General features: G+C 41.4%; 1 protein-coding gene across 1 annotated transcript in view; it reads right to left on the reverse strand.

The window, feature by feature from the left end:
- Nucleotides 1–213: 213 nt before the first annotated feature.
- Nucleotides 214–13458, reverse strand: part of Rala (RAS like proto-oncogene A) — a 79852-nt gene continuing 66607 nt past the window's right edge. The window contains exon 5 of the mRNA XM_004629562.2: nt 214–2227. Within this exon, the coding sequence (XP_004629619.1) occupies nt 2105–2227 (123 nt within the window). The 3' untranslated portion in view covers nt 214–2104. The remainder of the gene's footprint in view (nt 2228–13458) is intronic.

Raw genomic sequence — 13458 nt, forward strand, 5'->3', positions numbered from 1 at the left:
CCAGGGAACTGCCCATGGGAGTCCTCCACGTCTGAGTGTTGATTCAAGCTGATGACACTGTTATTTAGGAAATCTGGCATTATACAAAGGAAACGCCCAAAGTGATGGCCAAAGAGACTTAAGTTTCTAAATCTCCAATGAAAACTTTTCTGTTGAATAATTAGAATTTTTGTACCATATTGTAAACATCAAGTAACACCACAGACATTTTACAAAAGGAAGTTTATTGGTCTTTAAATGGCTCAAATTGCAAATAAACGAGTCGGGTAGTGGCATCAGCCTAAGACATATGATGCATCTTTGTCAATTGGCTTCATAGCACCTCAGTACCCAGGAGAGGAAAGGTCTCTAAGCAAAGTCACAATGTTAGTGGTTAGGCCCCCTGGTTCAGTGAGACTGCAACAAGTACACATGGAGCGCTGGGCCTGCTGCCCGAGTTACAGCGGTAACTTGGACTCTGCACATGGCATAGCTTAGGAGAAATACGAAATGGAGGATGGACATCTTAAACCCTTTATGGACAGATATTTAACACGACAAGCTGGATGTGATATCTAAAGAGCTGTGTTCCTAAACAGTCTATTTTTGATAGCTCTACACACACACCTGTTACATGGAATGCCTGAATACATTTTTGACTTGCTGAAATTAAGACTGAGCAGTGAGAAAGAAAAACTTTGCTGAGTCACCCGTCTTAGTTTCATTCCAAAGAGGAAAAGGAAACGGACAGTGGTATACTTCCCACTGAAATCAGGCTCCCAAGGCGTGCCCTACAATTCTTCTGGTGGAAACGCCACCCAGCGGTGACAGCCTGACGTCTGGTCTGTGTGCCAAACATATTCTTTGCACTGTACCTGGGTTTGACTGGTTGATGCTGACTTTAGGAAAATGTAGCTGTGGTGTTCTTTATTATGAACATAGACAGACTAAAGATATTCCTAATAATTCCCATAAAGCCAAACTGTAACCACATGAGCACAAACTGAGAAACAAATATTTGGTGGCAAGAACAAGTATTTCCTAAAGTATTCTAGAGTGCAAAATGCTTAGCACTATAGATGGTTTTCCTGTGCCCTGCTCCCAGGAGATAAAAACTTAATACTTATGTGCTCAACATTTGCAGGTCATTTCCAGGGACCAGCATCTTAAGAGAAAGACAAAAAGGGCTCACTCAATGGTAACTGGTGCAGAATCCTTATAGTCTAAAATTATCTCACAAGTACATGCTGGCCCTTCATCTTCAACTATCTTATAGTTTATTAAAAGCAATCAAAGAGCTCTGGAACTTTGTATTTTTAAGTACCAGAGTATGGCACACATTTGTGAATTTGAACAGACTCCTGGCAGACAGTAATTTCTCAAGAATCTTCTATATAAAAGCTGCCCACCATCTGGGCAAGATGAAATCTCTCACCAGGACGGGGGCTGGCTGTGGGGGGATCCCTGGTACCAGCGAGAACACACCCGAATGATATGACCAGATATTCAGTTTCTAAATTAAGGCATATTCAAAAATTTCCATGTACAAATTTTACGCCACTTTTCCAAGTCAATCACCAGGTAATGAATGCAGATTCACAGATGAGTTACTCTCAGTTAACTATATGCAACAACCATGCCAGTAACTTTTTCTTTTATATTTTGCATAACAATGGTTAAAAAAGTGGTACAGTTTAACTATCATGTTCACAATTGTCATTTTTCAAGGCAGTAGAAGACCAAGACATTTTAAAATGATATAAAATTTAAGCTTTATAATAAACGCTAGAGGAAATGGCCTTTCCTCCATTCCCCACCCCCATTTCATCTTTTATTTATCAGTTCAAGAAAGACTGCCCGAGAAATACAAGCTCATACACTACATTCAGGACTGCGGTAAATGTAAGCAATTATGAAATAGGTTGAACTTTGCTTCTTGGTGAAGCCACATTAATTTCTTTTTTAAGTGAATTTGACTTTCAGTGCAGTTCCAATTCATGCTTTTAGTGATACATAACAATTTCCAAAATGTTAAAGTAATTTCAGTCAATTGAGCCTTCGATGGCAATGCTTATAAATTATATTTATTAGTATGGTCAAGATAAGAAAGAAGTTTGGGCTCTGATTATAAAATGCAGCATCTTTCTCTGATTCTCTTGGCTAAACTTTTCCTCTTCTTTTTTCCATTCTTTTCTTTGCTGTCTTCCATCTTTCTGGCTCGAATTTCCCTCATTAAGTCAAAAAATACCTAGAAAGAAGAAAGCAGGGTATATAAGGCAAACAGATAACATAAAGTTGGTACTTTTCTGAATCACAGCAGAAAACTTTGAAAGTTTGGAAGAATGAACACCTAGGACCCTCCCCAGGGTGCAGCGCTGGGAGCTAGTGCACGGGGCTACGTGAGTGCTCTGCCTGGGCCAGTCTAGCTCTTGGGACTCTCCCAGGAAGGATGGGGGATGTGCAGCCCAAAACCCAAGCCTGCTTCTCCACTACCTTCAGAAAATGGGACAATCAGAAGCTTTTCAGAATTACTTTTTGGTAAAAATGTTCATAGAATACCTGATCTTTCTATTCCAGTTTTCAAGAGAAAAACAAAGAATGTGCTACACAGTAGTAATAGTGGTAAAAGATAAAACTCAAAGTGAGTACTTTATCAACAAATGATTTTTAATTCATATTTAATAGTTTAATAAAATTATATTGAATAACAATTATTAAATTTAGTAACATTTTCTCAGGTCTATTTTTAGAAAAGGAGCCAAGAGAGACAGGTGCTTCATTAGCTTGATAGTGGACACCAGGTTGTACTATCTTTGAGAAGGACAATTTCTGGCTGATGTCCAGCAATTGGCAAATAATGAGATTTAACACAATAACTAAAAGTTACTACTGTCACAATTCAAAAGTTAAATTTCAATTAAAAATGTTCTCTAAAAGAGAAGGGCCTGGAAAAATACAAACTCATGCTACAATGAAGAGTTTGTGTGTGACAGTGAATGAGAAACTCTTAAGGTTTGTACTTTTGTATTTTTGGTTTTTAAAAATTCAGTTATTATTTATAGAATAAAAAGACTAAAAACAAGAAAGGTATAAAGGAAAAGTATGCTCTAAGTGAACAAATATGTTACGAATGATGAGCACATTCTAGCGCAAGTCTGGCTCTCTAGCGGACAGTCACTGCGGGCGTACGGTGCCAGCCTTACCGGTTGGAGAGCTGTGCGTGTGCACCTGCTGGCCTCTGTGCACGCAAGCAAGAAGAGTGTAAGGCTGAAACCATAACTGATTTCATGTTCAAGAGGAAGAGAAAGCTGCAGAGAGGGTGGTGGAGACTCTGAATATACTTATCATATAATTTCTATTTTGGAAACATAAAATAAAATTAAAACACTACAGATTGTATCTCAAGCTGGTGACATAATCAGGGAAAGAATTATTTCAATGTTTTTGAAATACAGCATATAGAATACTTATGTTAGCACAGATAAATAAAAAAATGAAAGCCCCATAAATACTGTAGGGTAAAGCAAGTGAGCAACAGTATTAATGTGGCGCGTGAACCATGACTCCCCGTGCACAAAGAAAGAGGTACAGGTACAGTCAGAGCTCTGTGGAAGGCCGAAAAGCTAAATCTGGTTAGCAATAACAGTATGAGCTCATTAGGGTTTCTTTTTTTTCTTTTTTTGGTTTTGTTTTGTTATTTGAGACAGGTCTTTCTATGTGTGAGGCTATCCTTTAATTCACTGTGTAGCTTAGGCCGGCCTTGAACTCATAGTGATCCTCCTGACCTAGCTTCTTGAGTGTTGGGATTCTAAGTGTGTGTCACTACACTGGCCTTCTTAAAAAATACTATTTCGTACCACTTTCACTGAATTGGCCACAAAGAAATGATGACCCAAGTGGCTGAGTCCTGATCTGCATCAGCATGTGAGAATATTCTCAGACTAAAGGACTGAATCAAAGAGCTACAACGTCTACAGGAAGGGGTAACATGGTTAAAGGGAAAAGCGAGCGCGCACGCGCGTGCGCGTGCGCGCGCGCACACACACACACACACACTCTGCAAGACTGAAACACAGTGGTGATGTAAAACCCCTCAGTTCTTGACCCCACATACTGGCAGCAGATCTATGACCTCTGCTTCCAGTTGGTGTTGATGAGCTGGACCTGGAAGCCTTCAATCTAAGTAAATGTAATTTTCTGAGTACTCCCAGGACTGCTTTCTAATGCACATACCCCACAATGAAAAGGATGTTCTAAGAAGGCTTAATTTCTCAGTTTTGTGAGTCTTGCAAAAAACTGCCAATGTATCCCTATTAGAAGCCACCAAGGCCATTTAAACTAGAAAATACAGTAGGAAACTTTTAACATCTGTGTCAGCTAATTTAATGAACTAAAGCTAGAGGAAGTTCTTCTTTGAGCACCAAGTGAAGGAAACAAGGAAGTAAGGACAGGAATAAAGCACTGGTTTTGACGAACCAGGCAAACAACAATTCCCTTAGCACTGAGCTTCTTCCAACTTCCTTAACACAGACACTATCACATTACTTCTCTCCCTCTTAAAATCCTTTTCATCTTCTCTTTTTGGTCTTTCTCTCTTCCTACTTGAGGCTAACACAGTATGTACAAAATTCTGCTTTTCTAAATCTGGACCAGAGAGCACAGGTGGTCCTTGTTCTTCTCACACAAACCAAAATAAAACCAGACAAAACAAACATAAGTTCATAATGTAATCAAATGCATTAAAGATATTTTATAGAAAACAATAAAAAACTAAGAGCCTACATAAATTTTTTGAGAAGTTCAGAATACTAGGAAGCAAGCCAGAGAACTCAGAAATCAAAATGGAAAATTCCAACATATCTGACATTATCTTTAATGTTTTTCCATGGCAAAAGGCAAAATAAGCCAAGTAAAAAGAAATGAGGCAGTTTAGAAGACAGTATTTACAGCAGACAAAAATGGATAAAGGGTTAATGTCCATAATATAAATCAGATTTAAGAATCAAAAAGATAAAGAAGCCATTAGATAAGCAGACAGAGGAAAGTCCTTTCAGAGAATTCACAGGCAACACAGCCAAAGAATCAGTCAAAAGATGTGCAGCTTCGTCTGTCATTAGGAAACACAAAACAGTACTTTGCCCATACTACTGGTGATTTTATTTTATTTATTTATTTTTGGTGATTTTAAAAGGCTGGTTGATTCGGGGTTTGTCAGAGCCGTGTGGGAAGGACTGGATCATGTACAGCTTGGTGGGACCCGAGGGCAGCCTTCTGCAGAGTAACTGGTTATGACCACATAAGACCTTTGGGTCTTTTCTCTTGAGTAGTTGTACACACACAGAGGTCACTCTAGTGCTGTCTGTAGCAACAACAACAATAAGACTATGAACAACCAAAATATCATTAAGAGGAAAATGATTAAGTACTAGAAACACCTAACCGTGGAACACTGGATTTTAAAAAGAATGTGGGAACATTTATACGCAAAAACATGGACAAGTTATAACATTTACTTGTAAAGTCTAAAACGCAAACCATAAAACATGCACACACACATACACATACACACCCCTCTGAACAAAAAATAAGTACTTTCTTTAACATCTGGAAAGACACACCTGGGTTAGCACTGGTTATTGGAGGGAGGGAGCAGTGAAGAGTAACGGCAGAAAGTGACTCCTCCACCTCGCCTCCTTACATGTCGTAGCTGGGCTTAACTATGTCAACCTGACTGGCTTGAAGCGGCTTAGGGGCTTAGTACAGCATGTTTCTGGGTGTTTGTGGGTGGGTCATGGAGTCCTGACCTTGGCTTCTACATTTTGGTCCTTTCTCCCTTCCTCTCTGCCCTTCTGTCCCTGTTCCCCTGCTTGGCTTCCTAGGTAACACAAATTAGCACCTCTGTTCCACACCATTTCACCAGGACACTTCTGCCTTGGAGCCAGCTATCCATGGACTGAATCCCCCGAAAATGTGAGCCAAACTAAACTTGTGGGTGTCAGGTATGCTTCTCAGTGATAAGAAAACTAATACAGAACACTGTTACCTAAGAAGTAAGGTGCTGTTGTGACTGCACCTGGACGGGTGGTTTAGAAGTCTCTGGAACCGGTTTGTTGGGAAAGTTTGGAAGAGACAGATGCAGGCTAGGAAAGCTTCAAAATGCTGTAAACAGAGCCTGGTAGGTAGTTCTGGTCAGAGATCAGAAGATCAGAATGCTGGTAGGTATACAGACAGTAAAAGTAGCTTTAGGAGGTTTTAGCTGGAAAGGACTCCATTGGTAGGCTGCTGGACTTGAGACCAGGTGTGTTCTGGCAGACATCCCACATTCTGCCTGAGTCAAGACTTTCAAGGAGACTGAGATTAGGAGACTAGACTTACTGCTCTGGTGAAGAAACTTTCAAGACAGTTAAACATTCAGGTAGCTGGTGACATTTAGCTGGCTTTATAGTAAAAACTGATGGCAAAAGGCAGAATAGAGAAACCTGAACGACTTAAACTTTGACCCAAAAGGAAACACTTCTAAGATGGGGCAAAGGAGGTGTGGCTGCTAGGACGATTAGCACTACTGAGAAGAAACCAAGTACTTTATACAGGGGCAAGAAAGTACCTTGAAGGATTTTTTTTTTTTTTTGCTTGCTCAGAATGCCTTCAGGGCAGGTTTGGCTGGTTTGAGTTCTGGGGATCGAACCACAGCAACCTGAGCTGACAGTTTAAGCAGGCTCTTAAAGAACTGAGCTAAGGGGCAGGCCCCCAAGAAAGTACCTTGAGAGCATCGCAGGAATCAGCTAGACCCCACCCGCTGCAGGCTCAAGGGTAGGAAAGTATTCACCTTTCATTTGAGAAGAGAATCCCAGCTCAGGAAGTACCCTTCCTAGGGAATTGATTCTTCAGGATTTACTTCACTTTGCCCAGCCATACAGGTTCTCAGAGGCCACTGTAGCCATGGTCCAAGGGACCCTAGCTACTGCTCCTGCTAACAGCAGACCATGAGACAGTGGCTTTACTGGTAATGCAGACTCCTGTAGTTGTAGGACCAGGGAGGCCTCCACCCAGATTTCAAAGGAAGGCTGGAGAGTCAGGCAAAGAGACCCTGACAGGTCCAATGTGTGAAGCTGTGGGGCTGAAGCTGAAGGTGTAGAGAAGATTCCAGGAGCCAGAGATTCTAGGAATGTGGGATGTCTATTAAGGAAAACTGTAAATTGTAAGTGAAGCCAGTTAAAGAGAGAGGTTATGTGGACTGCAACCATTAGAGTGAGGTATCCAAGCCTGTTAGGGATCACATTTTACCACTGTGTGCCACAGAAGGTGGATATAAAGCTATAGGACTTAATGTTTGCCTTGTTGGGTTCTGAACTTATTGACTGTAGCTTTTCTATCCCTTCAGTGATCTCTTTGGATTGGGAATGTTTAACCTGTGCCATTCACTTTAGGATTATGTAACTTCTTGCTTTTGATTTTTACAGATGTTCATAGTTGAGTTTGAGTCTCAGAAGAGCACTGGACTTAGACTTTTGAAAAAATGCTGGAACTATTGAGACTTTCAGGGAAGTGATTATTGTGTTCCTGGAGATTGTGGCTTAAGGAAAGTATTTGGGTACAGAAATGCTACTGATTTTTGACTGTTGACTTTGTATCCCACTGTGCTACTAAATTTGGATATCAAATCTAGAAGTCTTTCAGTGGAGTTTTTGATGTCTTCTATGTAGAGAATCATGTCATGTGCAAATAATGGTATTTTCACTTCTTTCCTATCTTTATTCTTTTATTTCCCTCTTGTATCTAATTGCTCTGGCTAATGTTTCCAGAACTACATTGAATAGAAGTGATAGTAGTCATCCTTGTTTTGTTCCTGAATTTAGAGTGAAAGCTTTTTTGTCCATTTAGTATGATGTTGGCTGTTGGTTTGTCATAGATGGTTTTTCTCAGATTAAAGACCATCTATTCTGATTATTTGTAGGTTTTTTTTAAAATCATGAATGAGTGTTAAGACTTTATCAAAAGCCTTTTCTGCATCTATTGAGATGATCAAGTGGTTTGTCTTAGGCTCCATGGATATGGTGCATTACTCTCACTGATTTTCATGCACTGAGCCATCCTACTTCCTGGATGAATCTCCCTTGGTCATGGTGTATGATTCTTGATGGTTTGCTGCATTCTGTTACTTTTTTGAGGATTTCTGCATCTGTGTTCATTAGGGAGATTGGCCTGTAGTTCTCTTTTTTGGTTGGGTCTTTCTCTGCTTTTGGTATCAGGGTAATAAGTTAAGGAGAACTGCTTCCCTTTCCATTTAATTAAAGAATTTGAGCAGTAGTGGCATTAAATCTTCTCTAAACTTTTTACAGAATTTTGCTGTGAATTCATCAGGACCTGGGCTTTTGTTTGTAAGTCGTAATTATGTTTTCAATTTCATTGACCGGTATGGGGTCATTCAGAATTTTTACATCTTCTTGATTCAGCTTTGGTAATTCTATGTTTCTAGGAATCTGTCCATTTCTTTTGTGTTTTCCACTCTACGTGAGTAAAGATTTCCAAAATAGGTATTGAAGACCTTCTGAATTTCCACAGGATCTACAGTGATTTCTCCCTTTTTATTCCTTATTGCATGGATTCAAGGCGTTTTTTTTTTTTTTTTTTTAGGTTGGCTAAGATTGGTAAATGGATGCAACCAGAGACCATCCTCGTAAGTGAAATAAATCAGACTCGCATGTGTAAACATTATACTCTTTCCCTAGTGAGACAGTTACTAAGACCCAAAAGGTACAATAGATATTGTGAAAGGGAAAGAAACTGCTCAAAAGTAAAGCACAGGAGCTTAGGCCGGTGAAACTGGGCAGGGTGGCGCATGCCTGTAATTCTAGTGCTGGAGAAGCTGAGAAAGGAAAATCACTGTGAGTCTGAACTGTGCAGAGAGACCCTGTATCAAAAAAATTTAAAAAATTAAAAGTAAAGAATAACTGGGATGAGGAAAAGGCAAAAACAGATAAATAGAACTGTATTTATGCTAAGATAACTGCATTACTAGTTTTTATTAGTTCACTAAAAGGAACAGCTAGTTGTTTTTTTTTTTTTTTTTTTTTTTTTTTTTTTTTTTTTTTTTTTGTGGAACTGGGGACTGAACTCAGGCCCTTGGTAAGCTCTTATTCTACTGAGCCATCTCCCCGGCCCTGGAACAGTTAGTGTTTATGGTTTTTTTTTTTTTTTTGTTTTTTTTTTAAATGTATTTAGTACAGGGTCTTACTACACAGATTGGACTTATAGTGATCCTGTTTTCAGCCTCCCAAGTACTGGTATCGCAGGCATGTGCCACCACGCCCAGGCTCAATTGCTGTATCAGCGCCCGCCCCCAGGTCGGGGAGGGGGTGTGGCACAGCACACTGGGAATTGAAACCCCGTCTCTGTGCCTGCCTAAGCAGGCACTTTAGTCCCCTGAGCTATCTGGCTGGTCCAATGCTGTTGATCAACCTTACATGACCATATCTGGTAACCTGTGCAACCACTTTGAAGATAACAATATGCAATATAATAACCATTGTTAATTACCTATCACCTTGATTTGCAATTATGTATCTTTAAAAAAAAGAAAAGAGAGGTCTCAGGTTGGTAAGGGGTGGAATATGGCAGTGAAGCTTAATTATGTCAATTTTATTGATTTGGGAACCACTGAGGGGATAAGCAGAGTACACATCTCTGTGTGTGGGTGGGTGGGTCCATCTAAGGGGTTGTGACCTCCTATACTTGGTCCTTTTCCCCTTCCTCTCTGGCCCTGTGCTGTTTTCCAATCACCATCAACTTCCAATCTTTGTTCCACCATGATGTTTCTGCCTTGGAGTCAGGTTATAAGAACTTACGGACTTAATCCCCTGGATCCATGAACCAAATTAAACTTCTCCATTAAGTTGTGACAGTTTTTGGGCCCAGCGACAGAAAAGCTGACTAACACATTATACTTCAGCATTACCAACTTTATAATGAGCACATATTCATGTAATTACTTATATAATGAAAAAAATAACAAGTAATATTTTCCAAAAAATCCAGTACATGTCTATTAAAATATTTTCCCCACTGGACATCCATTTGCTCAACTTACTTCACTCTGCCAAGATGTTCCTTAAAACCAAGAGGAACAATGGAGTTAAGAACCAGAGCATTTGGCAAGATGGGTTCTGATGAGGCTGCTGGAAGGACCCTGTAGGCACAGACCCAGTCTGCCCAGAAGGTCCTCAGGCCTTTGCCTATTAGGACACCTGTTAAGTGGCATTTAAAACCTGCCTCTCTGGGACCTCCATCCACTAGTCTCCTTGGTGTCACAGTGAGGATAAAGAATAAATCCTACTCCTGTAGGGAGCCAGTCTCTGTTCACAGTTCAACAGGACACAAGATTAACACTTGCTGACCCTGAAAATTCACAATCAGGTTTCTAGAAGTGGGTGACATATAACAAGCTATTTCAAATGTCATTTTAAATAAAAGAATAACAAGGACCAGCCAGACAGCTCAGCAGATTAAAGCGCCTACTTAGGCAGACACAGGGGCTGGGGGTCCGATCCTAGGCCTGCTGTGCTGGTCCCGCCCCTGGGCTGCGCTGAGACAATGAATGAGACAGGGCATGTGGTGTGCACCTATAATTCCAAAGCTTGAGAGACTGAAAAACAGGAGAATCACTCTTGAGTCTGATCTGTGTAGTGAGACATTACATGAATGTCTACTAAATACATTAAATGAATGAATGAACAAATGAATGAATGAACGACAAAGCAACATGAGCACAGAGTTGGCCAGGTCCATAGTAGGCCTGACACTACCACAAGCCCTGTGATCTTCCTTGCACCAGTTATAAAATCACTCCACGCCTGTTTGCCCGCCTGAAAGTGAAAACAGTAAGACCATTTGGACTTCATGCATTAGAAGACTAGTTAGCGCTTTCCTAGTGCCCACCTCTCGTACGTGCTAGTAAACAAACATCAACTCTTTCACTTCCTCAGGCACAATCCAAGTATAACTTAATTCTAGAAATTGCTTAGTTACTGTGAGCTACATGTGTATAGCTGCTGAGGAGCTTCACAGGGTAGCCACGCTGCAAGGCTTAGCAGAACATGAGCTGCAGTTTTTACTATGACTATACGGATATTTATAAGCAGCCTCCTGTGATGTCATTCTGTCTTGGAGAAGTGACCCAGTGATTGAAGACTGTCTTCCAAAATGGCTGCAGCAGTATTTACTACATGGATTTTAGGAATCCTGCCACCCTCCATCAAGAGGTAGACTATTCTGAATTTCCTCCTGAACCCAGGTGGGGCTCTGGATTATCCTGATCAAAAAGAATGAGGCTGAAATTATGCTGCACTCCTTGCAAGGTTAGGTCCTGAGAGCAGCATGTGTTCTGCAAGCCCTTGCTCTGCTGCGACACCTGCCTGGGAGCTCTGCACTGTGCTGTGACGAAGCCTATAAGTCACATGGCAAGGAACTGAGCCATCCCTCATAACAGCCAGCATCAACTAGTCCAGCCAGACAGGCGAGAGCAAGCCCTGAGGAGCTGTTTAGAAGTTTCCAGTGCACCGACTTGAAGACGTCAGCCACACCACTACAGACTGTGCAGCAGGGAAGTCAATCTCCACGGCGCCCTGGCCAGACCGTGGGCCCAGAAGAACATCACACTTGGTGATACAGCCACTATAATTAAGGCTAGCCCAATTTACTTATCTTCTTTTGAGAATAATATGCATAGATGGAAAAAAAGTTCACATCCTTCTACCTTAGCTACCTGGATGACCAGTCGTCCTATTCACACATCCCTAGAATATACACAGATACATGAACACGAGTGCACATGTAAACCACTGCTGGCTAGAGATGCTCTTGTGTACCCTGCTTTTAACACTCACCTACATTGGCAATCATTTCTTATCAGCATATTCCATTCAATCACCCCCCATCCCCCGCTTTGTGGTATTGGGGATTGAACACAGGGCCTTTGTACTGAGCTATATCCCTGTTCCCCCCGCTTCAGATAAGGCCTTGCTAAGTCACTACATTGCCTAGGTTGGGCTCAAGCTTGTGATTTTCCTGCTTCAGTCTCCCCTAAAGGATTTTAGGCACACACTGCTGTGCCCGGCTCTTCCATTCCTTTTTAAGGGCTGAGTACTATTCCACTACATAGGCATATACTTCAATCAGTTCATTTTAGGACACTTGGATATCTCCAGTCTTTTCTGTGCATAAATCCTGCTTCAGTGACTACCACTGAGCATACACTTACATTGGGGTCTATGTTTTCTTCTGGTGTTTGGTCATAATGTCACAGATAATCACCACACTGCTCTTGCACTATCCTGACAGTGTTATGATAAACCTTCCTGCTTTTACACCACTGGGACAGGCTAAAAAAAGCACCAGCCACTATATTTTAAAATTATACTTCCCTTTTTAAAAATGAGACTGAACTTCTTTTCAGATTTAAAAGCCTCTGCATTTTCTGCAACATGTCTGCTCCTATTTTTGGACCATTTTGAAACCCCACTGGATGGCCGGTCATCTGGTCCTGTGAGGAGCTCTGCTCATGCACACACTGCCTTTCCCAGGGCCTTGGAGCCTAGCAGGCGACCACCACAAGGGCCAAGCAACCCATGGCTTCACCACCTGTGAAGTTACTCCCTGCCTCTTTTCCCTATTTGCCTTAGTTCAAGTTGTTTTCATAGTGTGTTCCATAACCTGCTCAAAACAGCAACTAGGAGGAAACAAAACATGTGCTGTGGAAATGTTCAATGTTTGGGTCTTTCAAAACCCAAACATGCTGAATCTTTTCTTTTTTCTCCCAAATTTTTGAGACAGGGTCTTGCTCTGTAATATACGTGAGCCTGAACTATGTAGCTCACGCTGACCTCAAATTTGGAGTCTTCCTGCCTCACCCTCCCAAGACGCAGGATTATTAGTGTGTGCCACCATATTTGGCTCTAAACATTTAATTGTCATAAGCACTTAAAAAAATTGCCCTAACTACTGAGAAAATCAGTATGTTATACTAAGTAGAAATCTTGCAGCATTCATTTTATACAGATATCTTGAACCATGTGACTAAAAAAATTAATCAGGTGACACTGTCGAGACCTATAGCACAAGAACCACTGCCTGGATCAGACCTATGGAGCCCCAGGAACAAGCCGAACTGTCTACAAGCACCTGAGGCCCCAGACAGAGTGACTCTAAGCAGGGCCCACCAGTGCAGTCTGCATTACCTGAAACTTGCTGAGACGCCAATTCTCAGGCCCCATCCCAGCTCAAGAAAGGCAAAGTCTCAGAGGCAAGGTCCAAGGATGTATGTTCATCAAGCTTTCCAGGCAAAGGTTCACACACTGGAGCTTAAAAGGTCCTGCTGTGGAGCTGACCAGGCTCCAGGTGAAGCCCACAGGCACCTGACTTCTAACCCAAAGGGAGCCTGGCTCACCCTGGGGGTCTCAGGTGCAGGATGTGATGCAGCTAAAA

This window comes from Octodon degus, unplaced genomic scaffold, assembly GCF_000260255.1.
Source record: "Octodon degus isolate 3935 unplaced genomic scaffold, OctDeg1.0 scaffold00031, whole genome shotgun sequence".
In the NCBI taxonomy this organism is placed as follows: Eukaryota; Metazoa; Chordata; class Mammalia; order Rodentia; family Octodontidae; genus Octodon; species Octodon degus.